This window comes from Suricata suricatta, chromosome 8, assembly GCF_006229205.1.
Source record: "Suricata suricatta isolate VVHF042 chromosome 8, meerkat_22Aug2017_6uvM2_HiC, whole genome shotgun sequence".
In the NCBI taxonomy this organism is placed as follows: domain Eukaryota; kingdom Metazoa; phylum Chordata; class Mammalia; order Carnivora; family Herpestidae; genus Suricata; species Suricata suricatta.
In genome coordinates, this window is record NC_043707.1 from 40,576,769 (window position 1) to 40,604,497 (window position 27,729).

The window sequence follows — 27,729 nt, forward strand, 5'->3', positions numbered from 1 at the left end:
CCCTGACTCCTTGCCTCTAAACCGCACCGACCTCCCTGCCTACTGCTGAGATTAATGGTTTGCAAGAGCAGTCTACAGGAGTTTGGAAGGTGGTCTACCTGTTAGTCTTGTGTAATGTGGACGTCTACATCGTGAGCATGTCACACACTCTTCTGTCATCCTCTTAGTCATCAAGCACTATAGACTGTCTCTCCATGTCATCCTTTCCATTGCCATTTCCACCACCACCACCACCACCAAAGCACAGCTCAGCTGGAATCCTTTCCTATCATATTGTAGTACTTCTAATTTATTTGCTTCCAATCCTTTCTCCCTCAATCTGTTCTAAAACCCACAATTAGAGTATTAAACCTGAATTATAGCATAGATCACACTGTACCCTAGTGTTCAGTGGATCCCAACTGCCCAAAGAAATAAGTTCAAATCTTTTCGACCGACTTTCAAAGCCCTGAATATCTCCCATCCCACTTTTCTAGCCTTTATAGACCCCATATTAGTAAACATTCAGATTCATCCATTCAACAATGGAATGTCTAGGCATGGGTAAGGTTACAAAGGGAAACAGTGTCTCCATCAAGCTGACAGCCAGTGAGGAGATGAATAAAGCTGAAGAGTGGCCAGAGTGAAGAAGGAAACCCAAGAGAGTGCATGCCCTAAAAGACACATAGTTTCAAGACTGGAATGATTAACCCCTTCAAATACTTTTCGAGGTCACGTAAAATGAGAACTACAAATTGACCTCTAGAATTTGACCATGTGGAGGTTTCAGTGGAATGGTGAAAATGAAGCCTGGATTGGGGTTGGCTCAACAGAGAAAGCTGGCAGGGAGGTTGAAGATGTCTGCTGTGAAGGAGAGCATTAAATAATTTAATTTCCAGGGAAGGCTTTTTGAAGAGCTGAGAGAGAATATTGGGTTTGTAAGTTGGTAGGAATGGTTCGACAAAGAGAAACTGATGCAAAAATATCGAGGGATAACTGCAAGTACTAGAGGCAAAGAAGTGGGGGATCCAATGCGTAAGTGAAGAGGCTGATCTGAGATAGCAGGGAAGATTCGTTCATTTTAACCACAGGAAAAGCAGACAGAATGGGACTAAGTAAATTGCGTGGGGGAGAAATGGAAGTTTTTCTCTTCTAACTGCTTCCATGTTCTCAACGATGTAAGTCAAACAGCTGAGAATGAGGAAGGCAGGAGGGAACATTGGAAGTTTAAGGACAGAAGAGAAGGTGTGCAATAGTCATCCTGGACCACAGGAGAGTGAACTGACTGAGGAAATAAAATAGGAATGCTGAGCACTTGAGCTGCCTGGCTATAAATGTAAAGTGAAACCTGCAATGCATTTCCTTTTTCAACCTCTTAAAAATAAAAAACATTTGCACTTACTGTTTCCTCAATCTCTCTCCACTTGACGATCTTATAAAATTGCATTCTAGAAAGCCCACTAGAAAAGCTACTTCTTCCATAAGACCATTTAGCTCTCCTAGCCCCAAGTGATTTTTCCAACCTCTCAACTCCAAAAATAAGTTGTTGATGCCTCTTATAGAGCATATATTCTATTTGACATGATAGTTACTGCTGTACAAGATTAGAAGTTTCTTACACAAACCATTTCTTACTCATTACCACCAAAGGATGTTTCTCTCCATCCTCTCTGCCACACATTATAAAATCTCCATGGTTTTGGGGCTTGCCCAAATATTTATGTGGTATGGGTGCCCTATCTCCTTAATAAACTGTGATATTTTGGGGAACATGAACCTTGCTCACTTTCTGACTTATGTCCCTCAAATATCTGGCTCTTGAATTTTAGCTTTTTGGGGGGGGGCTATTATTTTTACAGATCTTTTAACAAAAAGGAGTTGCTTCCATTAATATTAACTCACGTATAGCATACAGCAAGATCGCTGTCCTCAAAAGGTTTATCCCTAAAGTCAAAGGTGCCTCATACTCACTACAAAAAAAAAAAAAAAAGAAAAAAGAAAACAAGTGTCAGGAGTCTCAGAAGAGATGCGAAGGTCAAGGTTACATGTGAAAAAAAAAAAAAAAACCAGAGACTGCGGAGTAGAGATGGAAGGTGAGAGAAAGCAAGTAGCGAGACAGAAATAAAATTTATGTTGGGCAGAACAATTTCGTTTAGTCAAGTCACATGTAAGTGATCCATACGGCAGTTCTTGAAGCGTCCCCATTTCCAAACATTGTTGGACTGAGAACAGAGGATGTGCAAAATAAATGCAGGTTCCCCAACAGTGACTTAAGGATCCATAGTACCTAAAAAGGTTTGTTTTGACAGAGAGAGCGCGCGGATGAGCATGAGTGGGGGAGGGGCAGAGAAGGGGTGACAGAGGATCTGAAACGGGCTCTGTGCTAACAGCAGCCACCCGATGCGGGGTCTAACTCACGAATTGTGAGATCATGACCCGAGCCGAAGTCCGCGACTCAACCGACTGAGCCTCCCAGGAGCCCCAAGAACCCATATTATCTAGACTGTCGTTCCCCAGCCATGGCAGAACTTCTTCATCCCCTTTCCTCTTGGAGTCACTCAGTGGGTAAGACTTTGGTACCGGAAAGAAAAAAGCCTCCGCCACTGAAGCAACAGCAGGGGCTCGCAAACCAGGAGTCTGGGAAGCAGCCAGGCGGCCATTAGCAGGCCCACGTCTGCACAGCGGAAGAACTCGAGCCCACCAGCCCCAGCGCCCGGGTCGCCGTTACGTAACCGACCGCGTGCCCTCCGAGCGTCGGAAAACCCCGCCCAGCCCTTAATCCCCGCCCCATCTCTACCGGTCGGCCAGTGCTGTGCGCCGCTCTCCGGAAGCTTCCTTCCCTTTCCCCTTTTATGGGAGTACCACCCTTTTTTTTTTTTTTTTTTTTTTAAGATTTGCTGACGCCACCGTGTAGGACTGGCCCTGAAACCTTGATATAGGAGCCGCTCTCTCACTCCTTACTTCCGCTTCCTTCAACTGAAGAGTCAGGGCGTCCCCCATTTTTCTCACCCCGGAGGCGGCGGCGGCGGCGGCGGCGGCAGCAGCAGCGGCAGCTTACGATGTTTGGCCTCAAGAGGAACGCCGTAATCGGACTCAACCTCTACTGTGGGGGGGCCGGGTTGGGGGCCGGGAGTGGCGGCGCCTCCTCTTCGGGAGGGGGGCTTTTAGCCGTAGGGAAGGAGGCCACGGCCCGGCGGGAGGTAGGGGGAGGGGAAGCCGGTGCGGTGATTGGCGGAAGCGCCGGCGCGAGCCCCCCGGCCACTTTTGCGCCCGACGCCCGGAGGGTCGCGCGGCCCTCGCCCATTGGCGCCGAGGGCCCCGACGTCACGGCTACCTCCCCGAAGCTGCTGTTCTATGCGGCCACCCGCTGTGCGTCGCCGCCTGAAGAGATGGAAGGCCCCGCGGCCGACGCCATCATGTCGCCCGAAGAGGAGCTGGACGGGTACGAGCCGGAACCCTTGGGGAAGCGGCCGGCCGTCCTGCCTTTGCTGGAGCTGGTCGGGGAGGCCAGCGGTGGCCCCGGCACGGACGGCTCACTGCCCTCGACGCCACCCCCGGTGGAGGAGGAGGAGGACGAGTTGTTCCGGCAGTCGTTAGAGATTATCTCTCGGTACCTTCGGGAGCAGGCGACCGGCGCCAAGGACGGGAAGCCACTGGGCGGGTCCGGGGCGGCCAGCCGAAAGGCGTTAGAGACCCTGCGCCGGGTCGGCGACGGCGTACAGCGAAACCACGAGACGGCCTTCCAAGGTAAGGGGGTCGCGGAGGCTGCGCCGCCCCGGGTCACCTGTCCCTGGATTCCCCGCCGCCACCCCCCCCCCCGAGCGGGGGTGGAAACCGAAAACAAGTCCGTGTTGAAACGACTCGCAATCGATTTCCGAAACCAGAATATTCTGGTCGTGAGTCATTGTTTCCGCCCATCTGAATTCTGGTGGAAACGGCAGCCCGGTTCAAAGCCCGGAAAGGGTGGGATGTCATTTTCGGCTGGGGTCGGCCCGAGTCGAGTCCCCTATACCTGCAGACGGCGATTTCCCCCGCCGTGGGTGGGCGGGCGAATCTTGCACGGGTCTAGACAAAGGAGTCCGTGAGAACCTGCATGCTTTTCTTCCTCCCAGGCATGCTTCGGAAACTGGACATCAAAAACGAAGACGATGTCAAATCTTTGTCTCGAGTGATGGTCCACGTTTTCAGTGACGGAGTAACAAACTGGGGCAGGATTGTGACTCTCATTTCTTTTGGTGCCTTTGTGGCCAAACATTTGAAGAGTATAAACCAAGAAAGCTGCATCGAACCATTAGCAGAAAGCATCACAGATGTTCTCGTAAGGACGAAACGAGACTGGCTAGTCAAACAAAGAGGCTGGGTAAGTTCGTTTTAAGGGCGAGGGGGCTCTGGAGTGGAAATGGAATGAAGGACTGTAGAGAAAATCGGGGGCTGTCTGAAGCTTTGTAGGATGCACACCTCATGTTTTAGGCGCTAACTTATGGACCTGTTTGCCAAATTCTGATTTAGGCAGAGGATCCACAGAGATAGTGTGGAATGACTGTCTTGAATTCTTGCATCAAAAATCCCGGTTCTCTGTAGCCTATTTTACTGGCTGTTGAAACTTTTGCTTTTGGTATTGTAACTCGGCTGGATGCTCTTCTGTGGATTCACATTTTGAAAGAATCACTTGTGGGGTGATAGTAAAACAACCCCCTTTAATGTGTCTTCTGTAATCTCGTATAAATGGTATCTGGTTCATTTTGTGTTTGGGGGGACGTTAGGTATTTTAATTCACCTTTTTTTATGAATAGTGTTTTTAAGCCATTAGAAACCCATACTTGAAAATATACTTTTCCTTTTTGTTTTCTAGGATGGGTTTGTGGAGTTCTTCCATGTAGAGGACCTAGAAGGTGGCATCAGAAATGTGCTGCTGGCTTTTGCAGGTGTTGCTGGAGTAGGAGCTGGTTTGGCATATCTAATAAGATAGCCTTTTAAGTGCAATAATTGACTCTTAACCAACACCAGGCACCTAGGTCACATAACAACTGCTGTGAATCAGATGTATTTATGAAGTTGGACTTCAAGCTGTCCAGGCTGTAATCTCCAAGAGTTCTACTCTAGCAACTAGAAAAGCAAGTGGCAAGAGGATTATGGCTAACAGGAATAAATACATGGGAAAAGTAGTCTTCCTTGAAGAGTCACTGTCTAAAAGCAAGGTTCAATTTCGGCAACAGGCAAACTGGAAGGTCCTGGAGGAGGAGTTTTAGATTTAGTGGAGGTGGTAGGATTGAAGAGACGTGATTTCCTTGTCTAGAACAGGAGAGTGGCCAGTAGCCAGGCTAGTCATAGAGTTCATTAAATATGCCCACCGAAATCATTAACTTCTTGTAGTGTTGAAAGAGAAGCACTAACAATGGCAGTGATCTGTGTAAAATGGATTTAAGCTACAAGTAATAAAACTATGACTAGAAGCCTCAGTACTGTACAACAGAGTGTGAAGGGAAGCTTTTTCTCTGCAATTAGCTTTTCCCAGGTGTACTTCTTGAATAGAAGTCCAAGTGTTCAGGACTTTTTATACCTGTTCTACTTTGGCTTGGTTTGAGTGGTTTAGTTTATTAGTCTAGTAATGGCCAGGAATACTTGACTTAAGTATCAATAATTACCGTTGCAGATATGAAAATAGCCTCAATTTTTGTCTGTAAGAATTGTATATATTTTTACAGAAAGTATATTTCTTTGAAATATAAAGGGATGAAAAATCTCAGAATACATTAGTTTTTGCATACCCGTTTGAAATTTTCAACTTCTGTAGTTAGGAATCTATTTCTTACAGCTTTTCTATTCCAAATTTTTGTCCTTGTCAGTTATAGATTGTATACAGAACCAGTTGATGTAACTGTTTGAGACTTGGTTGTAGTGGAACAATTCTGATTCATAACTATGCAGACTTTAATTTTCCTGTCTGATTCTGGTAAGTAGTCTTAGAATTTTTTTTTTTTAACTGCAATGGAAATTCACCTTTCACTTCATTACATGTGGGGTTTTCAATAATTGAGTCAAAGGTGGAGTTTGGTGGGCGGTGTGGGCTGGTGACTTGGAAATAATGGGTCCTGATTGGGCAGCTACTCGTTTGAGTTCCTTCCATTTGACCTAATTTAACTGGTGAAATTTAAATGGAGTTTATGAGCTCATCTTCAAAACTTTTGTTAAAAGATTTTCAGCTGTTCCAAATGGGACTTATTAGCTGTGTGTGTATAAAAAGATCACATCAGGTGTATGAGACATTTGATCCCTTGTTTGCTTAATAAATTGTAAAAAGATGGCTTGGAAAAGCAGGCTTATAGTCTAACCATGGTGCTATTATTAGGCTTGCTTGTTAAACACAGGTCTAAGCCTATCAATAAAACAAATACTTATGTTTCCTATTTATTAATGATTCCCTAACTTTGTTCAAATTTTTGCATTGGCATTTCTTTGGATTTCAGGCTTGATGTTTTATCAGACTTTATTTCTATACTTCTTTAAGTATTTGCTGCTTTGTTCTCCCTCTACCAACAGTTACATCACTTCCCACATACTTACCATGCCATCCCTGACCAAGTCTTACTAGCCCTTTTAGGTTTTGGCACTATGAACCTTAAGTAACCCTCCTCCCCCCTAGGAGACCATAGACCTTCATCCCTAATGAATTTTATCCTTGGGAGGTGGTAGGTAGTACAGTGGGTGCCATGACCATAACAGACCCATGGTGGGGAGGAGTCCCTTTTCCTTTGGTACCTTTTCATTTATTGCTTTATCCTACCTTTGGGGAGAAAATTGTTTTAAAGTCCCTTTAGGAATTCTCAGAGAAGGGGACAACAAATGATGTGACTTTCTCTAGGCTCCTTTGTGTTTGAAAATAAAATGCTCATTTAAAATTATAGGAAGGGATGGGCTCTGTTAGACCTCCAAGTTCTATAAAAACTGGTAAACTGAAGAAAGCTTGTGTAGTAGACCCAGGGTCATTTGAAAGCTTCATCCTCGGAATGTAACCTTTGGTCTGTGGACTCCAGATGAAAATAGGCATGAATAAAATGACTAAGAATGTAATAAATGGGGAAGGATTGCCCTGCCTGCCCATCTTCGAGCCATATGGTCATCTAGCTAGAGCTATTTTTACCTATGTATTTATCGTTCTTGATCATGAACCACTTATTTATGTCATGTCTATCTCTAAGGACCTAAAAGCACTTTAAGTAGTTTTTAATTAATCTGAAGATCTGGTAAAGGTAACTGTCTCCCCATATCCACTTGTGGAAATAAGCGCATAGATGGAAATCATGGAGTTGAGGGAACCCACTTCCCGATTTTCTGGGTGTGACTGCTGAAATGTAGAAGAGGATCCTCATGGAAACTTTGGGTAGGGGCATTGAGGGCGTAGCCCAAGTGCTTTGGGGAAGGTTGGGTGGTTTTCTAGGGAGAGGAGGCACGTGTTCTAAGTGCTGACTAGCCGCATAGTTCAGGCAAATCCTCCAAAATGGAAAGGGAGGGGTTGCCTGGAATGCTGGCTCTCAGCAGCTCGTCTCTGCTGCTCTCAGGGAAACATGCGATCCTCTAGTGCCCGTTACACTCTTTGGGGGTGAACATCTTGGTTCTGGTTAAACAGCCCATGCTGTTGGCAGCTGTGCCAGGAAGGGTTAGGACCAACTACAAATAATTAATGTGGGCTGTAAAATGTAGTGTGTTTCCCTAACTTCCTGTTTTTCCTGAGAAGAAAATAATAAATCTTTTATTCAAATGCAAGGTGTGGTATGGGTGTTTTCTAATCGATGACTATCTCCCTCCCTCCCCCCCCACTTAGGCAAGCCTTTTTAGGGAAGTCAGCTGAACAAGTAAGTATAGGTGACTTAACTGTCCGAAGCCCCATAAAGCTGATTTGCTTTAGAGCAAAGGCTTGAAAGTTGAACTTTCAGAATAACCATTTAATTGGAATTAGAGGTGTTGGGTTTTGAAATGTATTACTGTACTTTGGAGGGATTCCTGTATGTTTTAATGTATCTCCCCATTTCAGCCTTTTCAGATGAAGGAGCTAGAAGAATTAACATCCACAGTTTTAGTTTTAAGAGTTTTGATAAGATTCTTGGTACTAATGTTTCAGTCCCTTCCCCTTTCCTCTCTCAAAAAGGAAGTGGAGAATAAGCACTTAAATTACAGAAAACCCATCCCATCTTTATCTTCAACTACCTTGAAAGAAAGGGAGCTGAATCACCGTGGAAATGTGCAAATATATTGGTTTTAAGCCCTGAGCACCAAATGCTAATTGTACAAACAGCATTTTGTGCTTTAGTGCATTTAAAAGTGCCTTTCTGCTTGGAAACTCCTCTTTTTCTAGAGGCTAATTATCAGAAGACTGCAACTTTTTATCTTTACAGAGAAAGCGGTTACATACCAGAGAGCTGAAGGGATAGACTGGGGGGGGGGGGGTCCACTTCTTGGCCTCAGCTGAGTTCTACACTGTGCTGTTGCTCTCATTGATAGATTGTGATGTCAAGCCGTTTCTGGGGTCATGTTCCTTGTTGAACACCTTAAAAAGTTGGCTGAAATGGTAACCAGGTAACGAGTCACTGAGGGAGTCAAAGTAATCAACACTTCCCTTCATTTGACACAACCGAGACTTTGTCTTTCAGTTCCTGTTTTTGCGACTTTGGGGCTACCTCTTCATACAATTTCCTTTCAGAAAAATTTAAAGCAGTTATGACAGCTGGTGGATTTTACAAAAATTAAAGTGAAGCAACTTGTACAACTGGTGTGGAGCATGGCTCCAGCCAGATGCCCACAGCATGGGCCCTTTATTCCTGGAGTTTAAGATGATTGATCTTATATTGTCCTGGTTCTTTTTGGCCCCCACTTGTTCAATGATTACAGAACTTTGTCTTCTGAGCCCTACCACACTGTCCAAAGGCTTCTCAGTTTCTAGATTGGAAATTTCAACTGGACCTTCTTTAGTTTCTGAGTTGTTACACTGTTATCTTAGTTATGTGAAGCATGTGGAAAGAAGGGGGTTGGGAATCTGTCTCCAGGAAGATGACAGACTTAAGGATCCAGTGTTCTTTTTTTTCTTTCTTTCTTTTTTAAGATTTTATTTTTGGGGCGCCTACCTGGCTCGGTTGATAGAGCATGCAACTCTTGATCTCAGGGTCATGAGCCCAAGCCCCACATGGGGCGTGGAGGCTACTTAAAAGATTTATTCTTTTTTAACATTTATTTTTGAGAGACAAGAGTGCAAGTAGAGGAGGGACAGAGAAAAAGACACAGAATCTGAAGCAGGCCCCAGGCTCAGATCCTAATGCAGGGCTTGATCCCACAAACCATGAGATCATGACCTGAGCTGAAGTCGGGTGCTTAACCCACAACACTGAAGATGGAACTGGAACTTACAACTCTGAGATCAAGAGTCACATGCTCTACCCAAAGAGGTAGCCAGGTGCTCTAAGAATTCAGTGTTCTTCACTAATGATTCTTGTGAGGTAAAAAAAAAAAAAAAAATGACAGGTTTTATTACCCACACCATACTTGGTTTCCCTTTGCAGTTCCTTTATTTACCTGGTGAGTAATTTTTTTTATTTTTTATAGTTTGTTTATTTTTGAGACAGCACAAATGGGGGAGGGGCAGAGAGAAGGGGAGACAGAATCCAACCCAGGCTCCAGGCTCCAGGCTCCAAGCTGTCAGCACAGAGCCTGATGTGGGGCTCGAACCCACAAACCGTGAGATCATGACCTGAGCCAAAGTCAGACACGCATCCAATTGAGCCACCCAGGTGCCCCTAGAATAGTAATTCTTAACTGGTGGGAAATCTGTGAGGGCCAAGAATACCATTCAAGATTTTACCCATTCCAAGTATCCATTTCCATGACTTGTTTCTGCCATTGGCTTCTGTATTCTTAATCACTTTGCCTCCTCATTTCCTGTTCAAGAATTACCTTCATTTATTAAGAACGTTTCAACTGTGCAATGGGTTGGGACATTTACTGAGCTCTAGGCAACCAGATGTTTGTTGAGTCTCTTCATTTATCCATTACGTGGCAGTGAATGCAGTTTACCTTGCACTATTGGATGCTGGAATTATAAAGAGAATGATTCTTTCCCTCAAGTTCGGTCAAAAATGACTAGGGAAAGGGGTGTCTGGCTGGCTTAGTGGAGCATGTGACTCTTAATCTCAGGGTTGTGCATTCAAGCCCCACATTGGGCATGAAGCCTACTTAAAAAAGGCGGGGGGGGGGGGTATAGTGGCAAGACACATGGCAACTAATTGTAGACTATCTTTGATTGGATCTTAGGTGAAAAAAGCTCTAATGTGCACAACTAGGGAAATTTTAATATGGGCAGTGTGTTAAATGGTACTGTACCATGTTAAATTTCTTGAGTGTATTACAGTATGGTTATATAAAAGAATGTCTGTTCTCAGGGAACACGTGCAGAAGAATTGAATACATCACAAAACCATAGAATGAGAAAACAACTGTGGCAAGATGTCTAAGCTTACAATCTAGTAGGAGTGATAACTATGGACAAGAATAATTAGAATACATTGCATAAAGCGCTATGATAAAGATAGTCTAAGATAAAGGGTGGAACAAAGAGTGACCACTTCTGGAAGCGGACGGTCAAGGCTTCAAAAGAAACACTGGAGGTTGAACCTTAAAGAATGAGTAGGAAACAAGCACACGCAGAAGCATGGGGTTGGGAAAGAACTTCCGGGGGAGAGGCAGAAGGGGTGTAGATCAGTTTTTTTCTTCTCATTTCCTTCCCTGCCTTCCTTCCTCTTTATCATACATAGCCACCGAATATAGAATCTCTTCAGTTTCTTCCATTTGGGGCCTTATATTAAAATAATGAGGAGTGCCTGGGTGGCTCCACCCAACTCTTGATTTCAGCTCAGGTCATGAACTCACAGTCCTGGGATTGAGTTCTGCCTCAGGCTCCATGCTGAGCATGAATTCTGCTTGGGATTCTCCCCCCTCTCTGCACCTCCCTGGCTTGCCCTGGTGTGTGTGCGCTCGCTCGCTCGCGCGCGCTCTCGCTCTCTCTCTCTCTCTCTCTCTCTCTCTCTCTGAAAATAAATAACATTAACAAAAAGAAAAACCCTAGTGGGGGCAGGGGGAGAAAAGATGTGTCTTTGGTCTTAAAAGTCTGAATTTGGTGTAAGTGACACACAGCTGGGTGGGTGGTGTTTCTTTGGGAAGCAGAAAAGATAGACTTCATTGTTTCCTCTGCCATGTTAAAGTGGTGGCCCTGAATACACATAATCTCTGGGATTACAGCCACCACTGGCCCCTGGTGTAGGCACTGGCTTTGGCAGACCTGCTTTGAACCCAGTTGTTTTAAATAAAGTCTTCAGAACCTCACCTAGGGTAGCTCAGTCACCCTTCTCACCGTTTGTCCTTTACCCACCCATGTTCCCACACCAGGGAAAGGAACCAACTTTTCAAATACAGACCCAAGAGTGCTGTGCACCCTAGAGAACAGACTGTTAATAAAGGACAGCCTTCAAAAGTTATTTAACTGGAGCCACGACACTGAACGGTGGCCCCACAACCCCTACTCCTGTCCCCGCGGGAGACCTGATTACAGCTATTCCCGTCCTGCTCAAAAAACCAGTTTGCGCTGACTGCCCAGTCTTCCCCACGGGCTGCGTTCTTGCCCGCGAGCTCATTGTTTTGGCTTCACCGCCTGTATAAATCCGCAGCCAGTGCCAGAGGCCTTCGCCTGGGCCCCCTAACTAGCTGGGGCTGCATTCCATTCAGAATTTCACCACCCCCACTTGGTTTTCTTCCCGCCCTCATGTGGTCACATGGGTGTGTTTATTCAAGTTAGCCGGGGACAAGGTGTGCTGGGAAAGCCAGCCAAGGAAGCAGACAAGGAAAAGAATGTTTAACTGTTGGGTTTCATCCTGGATTAGATGACTTTTCCACATTGTTTTAAGAAGTGTCTTCAATTCTGTCCCACCCCCACCCTGCCTGCCCCAAAAAAGTTAATTTTCTTGTGTAGTATGAGGAGCTGGCTTTGAAAAAAAAATTGCTACCCCTTTTAGCCTCCCCTACTTGGCTGATCTGACTCTCAGGTGTTCGGACTTCGGGGACAGGTAGGGGTTTTACCTGGGAAACCTTGCCTTCAAGGTTTTGATTTTTGTTTTGTTTTGTTTTGTTTTGTTTTTGAGAGACAGAGACAGCACGAGCAGGGGAGGGTCAGAGAGAGAAGGAGATACAGAATCCGAATCAGGCTCCAGGCTCTGAGCAAGCTGTCAGCACAGAGCCCAACACGGGGCTCGAACCCACGAACCATGAGATCATGACCTGAGCCGAAGCCTGATGCTTAACAGACTGAGCCACCCAGGCGCCCCACCTTTTTTTTTTCTTCTTTTTCACCCTCAAGGTTTCTATGCTCAGATCTTTCGTGGATCCCCACGCTCAGCTCACACCTCCACTCCTGAGGTTGCCTGGAGCGCTTCCTAGCCCTCTCCTGTCCTTGCTGGGAGGGGTGAACAGGACAGCAGGGCTGCTGTAAAGAGCAGCTGTTAGGTTTCACTGCTTTGTTATTGGAATTTCCTCAGAGGATAGCTTGTTTATTTCCTTAGACCCTGAAAGCCCAGATCTAAGGCAAGGTGGGCCCACCCAGGCTGACAGGCTTTGGGAAGGGCATTTCTCTTATGTGGTCAAGTTCTGAATCAATGTTGTATGCTAAAGCAGTATACTCCTTTCCTCTAACCCTCTCTTCATTTCAAAAAACAAAAAACAAAACTGCAGACTGAGGTTGTGGGAGGTGACATTTCTTCATTTCTCAGAAATCCCTCATCAGGCAAAGCAGAGAAACAGAAATAGGGAAATAACTTCATGTCGAAATGAGGTGTGTGTGTGTGCGTGTGTGTGTGCGTGTGTGTGTGTGTGTGTGTGTGTGTGTGTTTTGAAATGAGGTGGCTTGTTTTCAGCTTTAAGGAACAACAGCTTTGGAAGGGCTTGGTAATAGTGGGGAGGAAAGCTCCTTGCCCCTGCTTCCTTGACCCTTTCCCCTACCTTACAGTTTGGTAGTTTAGGGGAAGGTCTGCAACAGGAGACTGATTTCTGTCTTCCCCATGATGATGAGCCATGAAGGATGTATCAGTGTTTTGAATGAAAGAAAAACTTCAAATACAGAATAACACAGTTTGGCAAACAATCCCAGATATAGGTTATTTTATTTTATTTGAGATGTTATTTTTTTTAATGTTTTATTTTTGATACAGAGAGAGACAGAGCATGAGAGGGGGAGGGGCAGAGAGAGAAGGAGACACAGAACCGGAAGCAGGCTCCAGGCTCTGAGCTAGCTGTCAGCACAGAGCCTGACGCAGGGCTCAAACCCATGAATGTGAGATCTGACCTGAGCCACCCAGGCACCCCTGAGATGTTATTAACAAGTAATCTTTATACCCAAAGTGGGGCTTGAACTTACAACCCCAAGCTCAAGAGTCACATGCTCTACCAATTGAGCCAGCTAGGCACCCCAGATAAAGATTTTTTTTTAAATTTAATGTTTATTCATTATTTGATAGAGACAGAGCACTAGTGGAGGACAGGCAGAGAAGAGAGGGAGACACAGAATCTGAAGCGGGCTCCAGGCTCAGAGCTGTCAGCACAGAGCCCAGTGCAACCCACAGACTGCGAGGTCATGGCCTGAGCCAAAGTCAGATGCTTAGCTGACTGAGCCACACAGGCACCCCAGGCATAGGTTATTTAAAAAAGAAATGGAGTTGCATTGCTTTTAAATATAGAACTTTGAGTAATAAAATTTGTCTTAGGAAGAAAACTAATTCAAGTAGCAATACATAAGTGTAGGTTTGTATGACAGTGTACTTTAAAGACCATATATATTTATTTAATTATTTTAATGTTTATTTTTGAGAGAGACAGCATGAGTGGGTGAGGGGCAGAAGGGTGAGGGGGTGGGTGTTGCAGATTTCCTTGTATCTAAAATACTGAATACATTTGAAAGTATTTTTAATTACCTGAAATTTGGGGTTGAAAAATAACAATTTAGATAGGATTTTCCTAAAATGCTGGCAAGTCATGAAAGGCATTTGACAACAACAAACACTGAAGGCCATCCAAGTTCTGGATCACTGTGGCCCAAATGACTGTATTTTGATAAAGGGTGCCCTATGGGAGTGAAATTAAGTAACAGAACAAAGAAATTAGGTAAAATTTAAAGGGTGAAAAGACCACCCTAGATCTCAAGCCTTTGTTTTCTTCTGTCTTACCTATTATTGTGAAGATTTAAGGAAAGTATATATAATTGAACCTTAAAGCACTATCCAAACCTAAGGAACTTCAGCAAATGTCCCTTAAAGGTTTACTGTATTAGCTATTTCAAGTCATTGAATTCCCTAAGACAAGCCACTCGGAAGCGGGCATCAGGAGATAGGACCTTGGGAAGGTTCTACAGCTGTAGTTTGGAGGCCCGAGGCGCCGCAGGCAGGGCTGTCCGTGGATAGGCAGAGCAGGAGCGGAGCCAGATGGAAGACATCCCAGGGGGCAATAAGCTGCCTGCCCGTTTTGGCGCCTGTGCGGCCAGCAAGCCAGAGTGCTTTTTGCATTATTTAAATGATTGGAAAAAATCCTGTGACATGCTAAAATTACATGAAATTTCGGTGTCCTAAGTCTTTGTTTACATGTTGTCCTCTGCTGCTTTCGTTACAACAGCTGAGTTGATTGGTCACAAAGAGACTCTATGGCCGACAAACCCCAAATATTTACTCTCTGGTCCTTTAGAGAAAAAAAGTTGCTCATTCCTGTACTAGAGCTAAAGAGGGGTCCCATTATGTGATGAAGAGGCAGGTGACTGGGAGCCAGTAGTAGAGAGGGAGGGAGAGAGGAAAAGAGGGTGCTTTGATCTACACTGTCCCTCCCATCAGGGGCAGGGCCTTTGCCGCCCTGCCTTTTAGCTAAGGGACCCCAGCTACATAGTCTGCTTACTCCTCTTCAGGACCAACCCTGCCATCTTTCCCTGTTTCCTTTCCTCCTCATTCAAAGTTCTGAAGCCCAGGGGTGCCTGGGGGTTCAGTCAGGTAATCGTCTGACTCAGCTCAGGCCATGGTCTCATGGTTGGCGAGTTTGAGCTCCAAGTTGGGCTCTGCCCTGGCAGTACAGAGGCTGCCTGGGGTGCTCTCTCTCTGCCCCTCCCCCGTACTCTCTCAAAATAAATAAATAAAAACTCTGAAGACCAAAAAAAAAAAAAGTTTTAAACACCTGTGCCTTTTTTTTTTTTTAAGTAAGATCTATGCCCTGTGTGGGGCTTGAACCCACAACCTCAAGATCAAGAGTACATTCTCCCACCAACTGAGCCAGCCAGGTGCCCCTATAGAGCCATCTTTAAGACATTCAGGCAAGGCACAGTAGAGCATGGCATGCACATCCTAACCCCAACTGAGGCCCTGAAGTTGAACCCATTCCTCCTCTAACTACTGAGGTTCCTTCCCATGTCACCCCAACAGGTCTCTGGTGCTGCGTGAGAACACGCTCTGGTCAGTCTGCTTCCTTCTGCACCTCCCCTTCAGCACACACGGCTGGTTGCATCCTGGGCTCTGACCACTATGCCCATGTACATCTCGTTTTGAACTACTCTTGCAAGTTCCTCCCTCAAATTCTCTCTACCTTCAGACCCCCACCCTGAAACACTTCCTGTAGAGTTTCCCCAGTCTCCAGGGTCGAAGAGCCTGAAGTAGGATTCAGAATTTGTGCTATCTAGTTTGAAGTTCACCCAAACTGTTTATTGCTCTAGACAGACTCAGACCTAGGTACTTTCTTGAGGCTTTCTACTTCCTGTGGAAGAGTCCTCCCCACCCCCACCCTTTCAAGCTAACACCTCTTCATCACCTGCCTGTGACAAATAAACCTCCTCTGCTCTCTGACTCCCCCCTCCCAGCTGCCTCCCAGCACCTGAGATGGTGGATTTGAGGGATGTTGGTAAGAGAGGGCGGGAACGTGGGAACCCCCAGCCCCACCTCTCAAGCCCAAACTACAGTCTCTGATTCCGGTTTGATTCTCTGTGGTTCAAGTCTAGCCTGATGGTCTCTGTGCGCGGAGAGGGGAGGTCTCTCTTCCTGATTCAGTTCACTCTGGTGGGGGAGCATGTTAAGTTGAAATGAAGTCTCTATTTGTAAAACGCGGCACAAGGGGAGAGAAACGAAAGAGGATCTGGTTGGAGAGAATTTGGAGGGGAGCATCTCCTTGCATGTCGTTCTCACTCTGTCCCTCTGCCCTCATGCTGTCTAGACCCTCCAACATATTTCTGCTCTCAAGGGCTCCTGAGAGAGGGAGGCTCAAGGCTGAGACACTCATGCCCGGGGCCAGGAGGTGGGCCCTGGGCTCTGCCTCACTCCTAGTTAGCAGGGACTGAGCCGGTGGTGTGAAGAGCATGGGTCCCCACAGACCCACCCCTGCAGCTGTGAGCACCTGCTTGCTGGGAGGCCCAGAGGGGCTGGGGAGGTCTAGGAGATAAATTTAGTCTGAAGGCTGAAGCTTAATTGGGTTGGGTAGTTACCCAGGGGAAGCTGGGAAGGGGGAGGGGAGAGGAATTCTGACTTAACTGAACTGAGACCTGGTAAGTTCTCCCCCAAGTACACTGACACAGAACCACGATCCCCTTCCCCCACAAACAGTGAGACATGAAGAGCCCTCGGCATGACACTGGCTGGCTTCTGCATGCTTGAGCTCTCTTGTGCATATCAAGATTGTTCCTATAACCACCCCACCCCCACCTCAGTTCTCAGGGCTCCAGTTCCTCTGAGTTCTTCCCTAAATTCCCCCACCCCCCACAGTGCACCCAGCCTGGGGGCCCCTCTACCACATCTCTCCGGCCTTGGCTTGCAGCTTCCTCTCTCCCAAGTCCCTCTAGAGGGTTTCAGAGGTTAAAAGAGAGGTGTCTGGCCACACTACTCCCCTCTATGGGACCGGGGAAAAAAGGTTGCTCAGGGTCAGATTCCCCTTCCCAAGAGCTTCCGCATTGACCCCATACTGACTTCAGTGACCAAAAGAAACAATCCATAGGGTTTGCACCGAATCCTACTTAGCTTTCAAATGAAAGGGGAGGGGCACCTGGGTGACTCAGTTGGTAAAGCAACTGACTTTTTTTTTTTTTATGTTTATTTCTTGAGAGAGACGGAGTGTGCCTGGGGGAGGGGTCTCAGTGTGGGAGACACAGAATTTGAAGCAGGCTCCAGGCTCCAGCTGTCAGCACAGAGCCTGATGCAGGGCTTGAACCCATAGTCTGCAAGATCATGATCTGAGCTGAAGTCACTTAACCGACTGAGCCACCTAGGTACCCCTAGCACCTCTGACTCTTGATTTTGGCCCAGGTCATGATCCCAGGTGGTGGGATGGAGCCCAGTGTCAGGCTCTGTGTGGAGCATGGAGCCTGCTTACTATTCTCTCTTTCCCCACCAGCTCATGCTCTTTCTCTTTCTCTCTAAAATAAAATCAAAGGGGAAAAGGGGCAAATCCTCCCCCCGCCCCCAACAAAAGCTCATATCCTGAGAAGTCAGAGGCTGGTCTCTGTGAGGGAGGTCAGGAGCAACCAGAGAGAGCAAGGAGGTGCTGAATGAAGCTGGGGGAGCCCTAAGAGGGGCTGTGGCTGCATTCCCCACCTGTGATTGGCTCTCAAGCTTAGGCCAACTTCAAACCTGCCCAGCAACAGCCGAGAGAGGCCCTAAAAAGGAGGGGAACTTCGGGGAAGTCAGCTGAGCTGGGGCCACCGCCCAGGCTGCAGCTTCCAGGAATTGCTGGGAGGGCCCCAGCTAGTCACTGCTGCCCCTCCCTCCATCTTACGACTCCGCCTTCAGCTCTCTGTATCTACTGGGCTGGCTCAGGTCCCACTTCCCTGGTCCCCCACATCTCTGATCCCTTAACAGGTTCACTAGAGAGGAACATGCCTGGCATCTCTTCTTCAGGCTCAATGTCAGACATTGAGACTGGACTTGGCTTGGATCCTTTTTCCTCATTCGTTCCCTCTGGGCTAATCAGTTTCATTTTCCTTTCCCTCCACTCCCTTGGCCTCCTTCCTCACCTACTCTCCTCCCAAGAGGTTGCCCAAAGTCTTAATTCTCAGCCACTTCCAACCCAGGGAGAATCTAAGTCCCAGGGCAGCAGTGTGATACCAGGGTGCTGCTAGAGAGAAGTTCTCTATCCTTGGGCAACTCTGGTATCCTTCACGGGGTCTTGGCGTGTTCAGGAAAGAGTCGTCACTGAGCTCGGTTGTTTCCGCAGGCCTTTGTTTAATGGTCTCACTTGGCCAGACTTGAGGAGGTGCCGAGATGGGAGAACGACTGCCTCGAATGCAGATGAATCTGATTCTGTTGCACTGCCCCCCTTCCTTTCCTAGGCACAGGGACCCCTGGAAGTCTGGCTTCTGGAAGTGGAGACCTGGACTCAGACCTCAGAATTGCCGGGGTCAGATAAAGGGTCTGTATTATATGGAAAAAGCTGCTCATTCACACACCACGTCTAGCAATCTATTTACCTTAAGAGATGACAAGGGCAAAGGAGGAAGGGAGACTAGGGTGATACATCTCTCAAGAATGCATCTTTGGCAGGACATCCCGTACTGCCTTGGCTCCGCCCTCCACCCCTAGAGCAGGGTGAGGCTCCTCCTCCTCCAGCCGTTTCCGCAAGGGAAGGGGGGGGAGGGGCATAAATCCCTTCATTTGCCCCTAGTCTAGCAAAAGCAGTCATAAGCCAGGATCTTAATAGAGAAATAAATGGGTGATAGCAGAAAAGAACGGGGAGGCAGGCAGGGCCAAAGAAAGAGAACAAGAAAAAAGACCCCTGAAAAAGCCAGCCCCAAATTGAATTCAGCGCAGACCCAAATTGAAAGCAGGGCTACTAGATTCTGAGAGATTGTACAGAAAGACTCAGCCTACCGAGAAACCCACCACCAATGGCCCTGCAGTTTTTTCTCAGCTCTGGAAACCAGCGCCCAACTCTTTACCTAAAGTGGGAGACGTGGTGACCTCTAGTGGTCAATGACCAACTTGCAGGGCCTGGTTGGCCAGGATCCTCTCCCATGGCTGGGCTCGCTCATTTAGCCTTTCTGGGCCCAGACTCTTCGCCTGGGCTCTAGGGGCCCCGTTCCACCCCTCAGTCTGACCTCACACTGCTTGTCTAGGTGGCCCAGGCCGTGGGTTCCCCTCAGGACAATAAAGAGTCCCTTTCTCATTTGTCATAATCATCTTTAATAAAAAATAAATTAGTTCTGGGGTGGGAATCATTTTAGGAGGTGGGGAGCAGGAGCAAGGGCTAGGGTGTCTTGTTCTAACCTTTCTTTTTTTCCATCCAGCAGTTCCCTGCTTTAGGGAGGGAGTCTCTTCTCCCGGGGCACGGCAGGATTGGCAGTGGCTGACCCCCATCCCTAGCTGACTATGAGAGGTAGGGACAGAAAGACTAAGTGCGGGCGCAGGGGTCGGAGGACAGACAGTGCTGTAGAAGATGTGAGGCCTGAACATGAGAACTGAAGTGCAGGCTGCAAAGCTGGGGTTGTGGCGGAGGCCCGTCGCCAGGCAATCTGGGTCGCTAAGGAGCTACAAACTTGCCTTTATCTCAGCCTAGAAAAGTCTCAGGCAAACAGGCATGGTCCCCTCCCCCTTCCTCTTCAGTTTGTTTAACTTCTTTTTGTGAGAAGTAATGCATGTGTGTGAGCACACACATCCACACAGACCCAGATACACACATGGGGCATATGCGCACACATCCCATCACACCACACACAGACCCAACTACACATGGTGACGGTCATCTTGCACCTCCAACCACCCTAGGGGACATCCCTGGTGAGACTAGGGCAGGCTGCAAAGCCAGAGGATACAGAGTGCACTGATGGATGAGGGGCTGATGGTGGCATGAGGAAACCATGAAGAGAGGGTCCCTTGGGCTCCTTTCAGGCGGGCTCTAGGGGAGAACGCTCCAGAACATGGGCACAAGAGCGGCAACAGGTGGCTGTGTAGTAGGGGTAGACGCAGAGCCGGGCCTGTACCACCAGGGGGCAGTGTGGAGAGCTGTCCTTGCACTGATCATCTGGGGACAGAGGAGGCCGGTGGGCACAAGACAGTCACCCAGACCCTTCCCTCTGGAGGTGCAGTGCCCACACCCACTGGCCCTTTCTCATCTCCCCCACGCTTCACTTAACTCCAGTGTATTGGGGGTCAGGGGGAAAGGGGGCTCTTTACCGGGGCGTTGGCTGCAGGGTTGGCTGTTACAGGGTCGTTTCCTGGATGGTCGCAGGTGAGGAGGGCATCGGACACTGAGGGTCTGGTTGGCGGTCAAGCACTGGACCTCCCTGGTCTGCACACCCCCCTGGCAGGAGTGAGAACACTGGGGAGACCCCGACTATCAGATCAGACCTTCGCTATGACTTAGGCTCTTCCTGAACCCCAGCCTGCCACCTTCCCTGAAAGTAGTGGGGGGGCGCTCTCCTGGAACACATTAATCCCATGTGGACAGGGCCCGCCTGTCCTCCCTGTCTACAGGCAGTAAGACAACGGTAAGGCATCAGCAGCGGGCCTAATTGGGGGATGCAGGGGGGACACCGCGGAAAGAGCATCTCTCTCCCTGGCAGTAGGTGCTGAGCAGGTCAAGGGAGCCAGACACTCACCGGACTCCAGGGTGTAGAAAACCACCGGTCCTGGCAGTCCTGCCCCTGACAGGGCTGCAGGGCGGGGGGCCTGGGCAGGTGGGAACAGTTGCTGGGAGAGGCCACGTGGAACTCCGTACCCAGTTTGGACACACAGATGACATCTCTGCGCTGGGTGCCAGAGCCACAGTCTGAGGAGCACTGAGACACAGAAAGGGCAGGTGTGCCAGGGGCACGGGGAACGGGGGCTGCTCCCCCCGGCTTCAGGGGAATCTCACGATGGGCACCCACCACCCCCCGGGCTCTTGGCTCACCTCAGCCCAGGGCCCTGTGTACCAGCACCATGTCATCTTGCAGGGTCCCAGGCTGCAGGCTCGCATGTCAGGGGGGCGGCCTCCCGGCGCACAGGTCTGCTCACTTGTACCTACTCTGGCTTCCTCCTGGCTCAACCCATGGGCCTCCCCACTCCCAAGGCAGACTACGGACCGTCGCTGGATTCCTGTCCCACACTCAGCAGAGCACTGTTGAGGAAGTGATGGGTAGGGGAGAAGAAGAGGGGAGGGCGGTGTGTTTCCGATATCGGTGTTAGGCAGTGCCCAGGGCAGCCCAGATAAGAGGAACCCATGCTGGGGTTCCAGGACTCTAAGATGAGCTTATCTCTGAGTTCCCAGCATCAGCAGCATCTGGCACACAGTTGGGCTACTGGTGGGTACGTGTGTGCTGAGGTGTGTTGGAAAGAAGGGTGCTGGGTGTGGGGCACCAGGGACGTGGGACTTGGGTAAGGGGTGCAGGGCCCACCTTGGAGCTCCAGTCGCTGTGAAACCAGGCTGTAGTACAGGGCCCCATGTCACAGGCCTCCCTGCTGGAGGGCCGTGGGGGGCCCGACGCACACTCCCTCTCGCTCACTTCGTCACCGTTGTTGCCCACACAGCGAACTCGCCGACTCCTCTGGCCGCGCCCACACCGCACGGAGCACTGAGGGTAGGAGAGCCTCCCAGAGCCTGGATTCGCAGGCATCCTCCCGCTCCTCCAGTTCCAGGGCCTTTGACCCAGGACCTGCCTCAGTCCCTGCCTGGCCAATTACGTGACTCTGTGTGCTGGAGGGCAGGCTGGGCATGTGGCTCTGGGCCCCAACCCCTGGCTCAGTGTCTTATCTGCTTTATGGATGGGGGCTGCACAAGAGATCTCATTCATGAAAAAGCTTCTGCTGATTAAAATTATTTGGAGGGGCACCTGGGTGGCTCAGTCAGTTAAGCGTCTGACTTCGGCGCAGGTCAGATCTCACAGTCTGTACTCACAGAGCCCTGCATCGGACTGTGTGCTGACAGCTCAGAGCCTGGAGCCTGCTTTGGATTCTTTGTCTCTCTCTCTCTCTTTGCCCCTTCCCCGCTAGTGCTCCGTCTCTCAAACCATTAAAGAAAAAAGTTTTTTTAAATAAAAAAACGATTTGGAAAACCCGTTGCTCTAACTCACAGTGCCCATCTGTCTGGGGCCCTTCCCTCTCCGCAGACCCACTCACCTGGCTCCAGGGAGAGCGCACCTCCCAATGGCCACAGAGGCGCAGCTGGCAGGGCTGGGTGACGTTGGGCCGGGGGAGGTGTCCACAGCGCTCCGGGGGCACCGAGGAGCCCCCACCCCCAAACTCCTGCCGGCAGCGGAGCTGGCGGTGCTGGGTGCCAGGCCCGCAGGAGCGGCTGCAGGAGGTCCACTCCCCAGCCTCCCAGCTGTAGGTGCGGCAGGCAGCGAGAGACACAGGAGAAAACAGAGACACGGAGATGTGCGGGGCAAGGCATGATGGACCGGGGCGGGGAGACCCCACACAGGAGAAGGAGCACCTTGGGAACCTGCGATCTGATTCCCCGTGGTGCCCCAGCTGCTGAGGTCGCTTGCTGTCTGGGGGCCGTAAACCTTTCTGATGAAACTGTCCCTCTGCACCTGGGTCTCGTGTACTGGGTCCAGGGTCCAGGTGGGACCCTGAGCAGTGTGGATGTGCCTGCGTGGGACAGCTGCTGTGCTGTAGGACCCCAGCTCTCCCCGTGGGTCATACTCACTAGGGGGGGCACGGGGGACCGTGGCAGGGCTCTGGGGGGGCCGGGGGCCTGGCTCCCACTGCACAGCTGTCCTCATCCAGTTCCTCGCCTGACTCACGAGAAACACAGAGGAAAATGGGGCGCCAAACACCTGAAAGGAATGAGAGGGAGACCGGGGGAGGCAGGGTGGCTCAGAGCCCAGTGTCAGTGGGGTCCCAGGCACTGGACTCTGACAGGGTGTGGACCCACCCTCCAGAGTATGGATTCAGGACGGCAAGGTCAGGAGTTCGGGCTAAGGGTGACTGGGATGCAGGCTGGTGCGTGACGTCTCACCTTTTCCACAGGATGCTGAGCATTCTGAGTGTCCCACTCGTTTCCAGTATCCAGTCGGAGACCCCAGGGGTGTCCGGGGATGGGGTGGAGCATGCATCTGGGGGATCCGCACCTGACGCTGGAGGGTGCCTGGGGTCCGGGCGGAGCGGGGCACTGGAGCAGGTGGGGGCTCTACCCTCAAAATCTCTATGCAAGGACAGTTGAGTAGACAAATCAAATGCACCCTGCTGCCTCCAAAGTCCCCTTCTGGCCCCTCCCTGCCTCCTAGGTCTGGGGAGCAGAGTCTTACCCTGCTGGAGTTGGGGGAGGAGAGGCTCTGGGGTGGTGCTCTCAGGGTTTGGGAGCGGCAAAGAGATAACATACTGATAAAAAATGCCTGGGTTTTCCTCCTGAAAGATCACCTGGGGAGAAAAAGAGGAGATAATGAACTGTCTGCAGAAGCAAGAGGGGCATGCCCCTGCCTTGCCCCGAAGCTGGCGACCCACAGCTTTGCCCTCAGGGGGAAGGCCCCCACCGCCCCCCACCGACCGGGCCTCCCTGGCTCCCAAGCTCACGTAGACATCCACAGGCTGGGTGGTGGGGCCTAGGGCCGACAGACTCTCCCCCTTGCCCTCCTCTCGAGAAGGACGGTTGTACAGGAAGACAGTTCCACTGGCCGTGTAGGACCCAGGGGGGTCCACAGCCCAGTTTCCATTGATGATGGACTGGCCCCCAGGGCCTCGAAGGGCTGGACATTGGAGATCAGGACACCAGATCAGTCGTGGGGTCCTTCTCCTGGCACTCCCTGAGCCACGGAGAGCCCCAGATGCCCCGTGCTCTCTCGCTCTCTCCGCAAGGCAAGGAGCCCCTGACTGCTCTCTATTTGGCCCACCTGTGTGTGCAGAGGGGGTGTAGGGGGCTGGACCAGGAGACAAGGAATGGAACGGGGACCCAAGGCTTGGGGAATCTGGAGAACTCACCGAGGTAGTTGGAGCTGGGCTGGAGCTGGGCGATCTGGAGCTGGGAGGCTCCAGCAGGAATCGACAGGATCTTCTGATAGCCCAGGGGGCCCCCTTGGCCAGTGAGGTTCCCCGAGATGAGGCGGCAGGTGGACTCATCACCCCCACAGACCCCACAGCCATCCAGACGCCTGCCAGAGCCAAGGATCCCATCGCAGCCGGGGCTCTGGGGGAGAGCGAGGCAGCGGCTGCTTGAAACCCGTACCCCCGCACCCAGCCTGGTCCTCTTGGGACTCTCCAGCTCGCCCTGCACCTTGATCTTTACATTCCAAGTGAGAATGGGTTTCCCAGTGAGCAGAGCTGCCAGCCCCAGCCACCTGCTGAAGCGAAGATGTGCCTGAGGGCATCCTTCCTGCATTCACCGCCCGCCCGCCTTGGGATCTCACATCCAGCTGGGTGGCTAAGGACTTCCCTCTGTGTGGTCTCAGCCTGGCGTTTTGTTTCTGTGATGACGACTAAGGAGCCTGTGTGTGCCTGCCTATGTGCATGTGCGTGTGCATGGGCACACCCCATCCTCCCTCACCAGACAGCGTCCGGCCACACAGATGTCCAGGGCTCCAGGCTGACACAGGGTCCCATCCTGGACCTTTTCGGTGTGACGGACATAGAAGCGGAAGCCACGGGGCCGGCAGTTCAGCTCGCAGCGTTGGGAGCCCTGGACTAAGAAGCAGGGTGGAAGGCTGGTTAGTCGGGGTCCTTGGTGGGAGGTTAGTGGGTGAAGGTCCCATATGAGCTATAGGGCACCCTGAGGTTGCCTATGTCACTATGGATGAAGGAACAGGATAATTCTATATTCTCCAAGGTTCCTTGGAGAGTCACACAAAAGTTAAGTCCGATTATTTGAGGTCACTGAGACCAACAAAGAAGCTGTGAGGAGAGATTTGAAACCTATGATTACGTGAGCTCACAAAAGGGTTTCTTGGCATCGAGTTGACACAGGTCTAAAATCAAGTGCATGGTGACTTGGGAACAGGTGGTCTAATACCAGCCAGAGCCCACAGTGCACCACGCCCTGCTGTCACACTGTACGGGACCTCTCTGACCATGCCCCTCTCGGGCCATGTCCACCCCACCTCCTGGGATGGACCTCCGGGAGGAAGGCAGTCAAAGGCACCTGCAGACCCTCCCTCCCCCAGCCTGACGCCTCTGCTGAGTTATCCATCATCACCTGACGGCTGCGCCCTGTCTGAAGCCCCCTCCCCTTTCCATGCCTGCGCTGTCTCTTCACCCCAGCCCTGGGAAAGAAAAGAAAATATTCCACAAAAGGGAAATACAAGGGCCAACAGAGGAGACCTGGTGGGGGGGGGGTGTCTCCCTATTCCCATCGTCCCCCAATCTTAGGCCAGTTCTGCTCCCCCTAGGATGGGCGACAAACCTCACCTTCTGTGAAGGGCTCCCATTGGTATAGCTGGCCCATGAACTCCTGGGAGTCAAAGGCTGCGCACTGCAGGGCCCGGGGGTCTGGCTGCTCAGGGGGGCAGGGCTGAGGTGGGGGGATACAGAGGAGTCAAAGCTGGGGAGGAAAATGGGGGTGTGGGTCAGGGCTGGATTTGGGGGTGTGGGAGGGAAGGTCAGGAAGAGCTCCAAGGCCCCTACCCTGAGGAGGTCAGATGCCAAGGCCCTTTTCCCTCAGGTCCCGGTCTGACAAGCTGAGGACCCAGACTCAGGGTCAGGGAAGCAGAATTGCAAGTCTGGGGAGGGCACAGTCCAAGGAGGAACTCACCTCTTGGCTGCAGGCTCTCAGCTGCTCGCTCTCCCCAGAGCATCTTGGGACAGGGCTGCTGGGAGCAAAGAGGCTCCAGAGGGAACTGGTGTGGGGGCCAGCACTCAGCAGAGGCAGCCAGCCATCTGGGTAGTGAGGGACAGACTCCACAAGGGACCCATGAAGATTCCCCCGGGGTCTCCAGTGCTCCTGGCTCTGGTGACCTCTGCCCCGAGGGACAGAAAGGAAAGGATTTGGGTGCTTCTCGGCCCCTTGGGGACTGGCCCAACCCTGGGAACTTGGCATTCTTGGCTGAGGGGACACGTGGAAAGAGCTACTTTCTCCTGGGGAGGGGATGGACAGGGGGATGTCTGTGCCAGAGGCTCTGTGGTGTGGCCATGTGGGGGCAGGCTTGGTTCTAGAGGGCACCTCTGTCTGAGCAGTTTGGGGGCTTGGGGGCTCTGCTGGTGGGGACAGGGGGCGAGCAGATAGTTCTGTAGGCGGGAGTAGAGTCTGAGCCGTGTGGTTTGTGGAAGATGCCTCCGTTCTTGGAGTTGGGGGTGGAAGATATGAGGTGTGGGGTAGCTCGGCTCTGAGCAGCCTCCCAGGATGCCTGCGGTTCCGATGGAGCGGCAAAGCAAAGGGCACTCTCCCGTAACCAAACATCCCTGGCTTGATGGGCTCTCGAACTCGCGATCTGAGGAGGCGTAGCAGACGTGCGGTCACGGCTCAGGCCCACTCTGACCCAGCCTCTCCGCTCGCCTTCCTAGCACCAAAGATAAGCCTCCCGAAGCGCGCATCCTTTACTCCGGCTCCTCCCTTCCGTAGCCCCGCCCCTGCCCGAGGCCCGCCCTTCTCTCCAAGCCCCAGAGCCTCACCTCCGAGCTCCTAGAATCTCCTGGGCCTCTGCTCTCCCTAACTGGGAAGCAGGACCTCGAAGGGGGCCACCCCTGTCCCGAGGCTGTGGCCTGTACAGGGGGAGGGTTTCTCGGGAAGTCTGGGGTCTGGAGCCCTGACCCAGGGGGAGAAGGACTTCCGGATGTCTTGGGGGCCGGGGTGGAAAGGGCAGGCCCTGGTGGAGTTGAGCGGTTGGGAGTTGACATGTCCGACTCCTGCGCTGCACCCCAACTCCACAGGGCTGGGAGCAAGAGGCCCACAGGGCCCAAGGGCCCCAAATGCCCTCAGGGCCCTGGCCCTCCTCAGGGGGTGTCTGAATAGAGTGTCCAGACAACACCTATGTAGACAAAAAGGTCAGACAAAATTAGAAGGATTTTCCCAGAACTCTAGGGCATCCACTCCAGTGCCTGAGGGTTGGGGGCTGTTGCTACTGGCCCAAGGTCACATTCAGTAGCACAGGTGAGACTTGATGTTATTTGGCAGTTAGTGAGGTGGGGAGTAGGAGGGAGGGAGGGCAAAGGCAGAAGGGCCATCACTCCATGGCCTGGAGAAGTGGGGTGGAAGCCAGGGAGGGGTAAAGGGTCACAGCCTCCCTCCCGTCCCAGGCTTACTTCCTGATCCAGGCAGAGCTCCGGGAGGGACAGAAGCAGCACCAGGCACAACTGGGGCCTGCAGACCAGCCAGAGGACGTGTTATGACACCCCCTACACCCCAGCGGGCTCCCCACATCCTGACGGCAGCTTCTCCGAAAGCAGAAGTTACTCATCACTTGTCCCCGGCCCTCCCAATAACGGTCTTTCTCTCCCTCCCAGGGACAGAGCGGCCCCTCCAGCCGCAGCCTCCCCCTGCCCTCCCCCACTTACCTGCCCGCCCACGTCTCCATCGCTCCTCCGGCGAAGCTCCAGGCCCGAGAGAGGGGACCGGAAGTCAACGCACTACGCGGGCATCTGGGCGTGGAGGGGGCGCGCTCTGCAGGGACAGAAACCTGGTGGTTACTCTCTGGTCTCCAGAAAGCTGGGGCTTGGCAGGGGAGGCTCTTCAGAAGGACAGCTCCGCCCGAGGATGGAGGTGGGGGGCCAGAAAGGCCCACCCTTTTCTGGACTTTTCTGATGACCGCTAGGAGGAATGTTGTCCCTTCCCGCCGGCTGAGGCCAGAGGGTAGGGGTCTGACCTAAG

General features: G+C 51.0%; 2 protein-coding genes and 1 long non-coding RNA gene across 14 annotated transcripts in view; 1 reads left to right on the forward strand and 2 right to left on the reverse strand.

Annotated features, from left to right (window-relative positions):
- Positions 1-4,108, reverse strand: part of LOC115298227 — a 28,379-nt gene extending 24,271 nt beyond the window's left edge. For 3 of the 9 annotated variants that reach the window (XR_003911665.1, XR_003911667.1, XR_003911661.1), the window contains exon 1: positions 2,989-3,216. This is a non-coding gene — a long non-coding RNA (uncharacterized LOC115298227). Of the gene's footprint in view, positions 1-2,559; positions 2,722-2,940; positions 3,280-3,991 lie in introns of those variants that run through there. The other 6 variants (XR_003911669.1, XR_003911666.1, XR_003911664.1 and 3 more) reach the window with 6 other exon arrangements.
- On the forward strand, positions 3,025-21,044 carry MCL1 (MCL1 apoptosis regulator, BCL2 family member). Of its 3 annotated transcripts, XM_029946709.1 has the most exons (4): positions 3,025-3,726; positions 4,092-4,339; positions 18,350-18,429; positions 19,307-20,184. In XM_029946709.1, exons 1-4 carry the CDS (start codon positions 3,039-3,041, stop codon positions 19,317-19,319), a joined length of 1,029 nt encoding a protein of 342 aa, XP_029802569.1. In that variant the 5' UTR covers positions 3,025-3,038; the 3' UTR covers positions 19,320-20,184. The 3 variants fall into 3 exon arrangements, with proteins under 3 accessions (XP_029802569.1, XP_029802567.1, XP_029802568.1); XM_029946707.1 differs by having other exon boundaries at positions 18,350-21,044; XM_029946708.1 differs by lacking the exons at positions 18,350-18,429; positions 19,307-20,184 and adding an exon at positions 4,832-7,743.
- On the reverse strand, positions 8,206-27,729 carry ADAMTSL4 (ADAMTS like 4). 2 transcript variants are annotated; one of them, XM_029946697.1, is made up of 17 exons: positions 27,417-27,556; positions 27,165-27,222; positions 26,535-26,890; positions 25,678-26,353; positions 25,335-25,437; positions 24,478-24,614; positions 23,916-24,120; positions 23,511-23,683; positions 23,246-23,357; positions 22,957-23,142; positions 22,645-22,774; positions 22,113-22,317; positions 21,392-21,568; positions 20,908-21,114; positions 20,615-20,794; positions 20,190-20,334; positions 19,180-20,037 (listed from the first exon to the last, which is right to left on the reverse strand). In XM_029946697.1, exons 1-17 carry the CDS (start codon positions 27,434-27,436, stop codon positions 19,901-19,903), a joined length of 3,207 nt encoding a protein of 1,068 aa, XP_029802557.1. In that variant the 5' UTR covers positions 27,437-27,556; the 3' UTR covers positions 19,180-19,900. The 2 variants fall into 2 exon arrangements, with proteins under 2 accessions (XP_029802558.1, XP_029802557.1); XM_029946698.1 differs by lacking the exons at positions 19,180-20,037; positions 20,190-20,334 and adding an exon at positions 8,206-8,537 and having other exon boundaries at positions 27,417-27,729.

Excerpts from the sequence above, each read along its gene's own strand:
- MCL1 (XM_029946707.1), top strand. The coding sequence starts at position 3,039 with ATGTTTGGCCTCAAGAGGAACGCCGTAATCGGACTCAACCTCTACTGT. Across the intron at positions 3,727-4,091 it reads CCACGAGACGGCCTTCCAAG|GCATGCTTCGGAAACTGGAC; the intron begins GTAAGGGGGTCG and ends TCTTCCTCCCAG. Across the intron at positions 4,340-18,349 it reads TAGTCAAACAAAGAGGCTGG|GCACAGGGACCCCTGGAAGT; the intron begins GTAAGTTCGTTT and ends TTCCTTTCCTAG.
- ADAMTSL4 (XM_029946697.1), bottom strand. The coding sequence starts at position 27,436 with ATGGAGACGTGGGCGGGCAG. Across the intron at positions 26,891-27,164 it reads AGCTCTGCCTGGATCAGGAA|GTGTTGTCTGGACACTCTAT; the intron begins GTAAGCCTGGGA and ends TTGTCTACATAG. Across the intron at positions 24,615-25,334 it reads ATGGGAGCCCTTCACAGAAG|TCCAGGGCTCCCAACGCTGC; the intron begins GTGAGGTTTGTC and ends CCTGCTTCTTAG.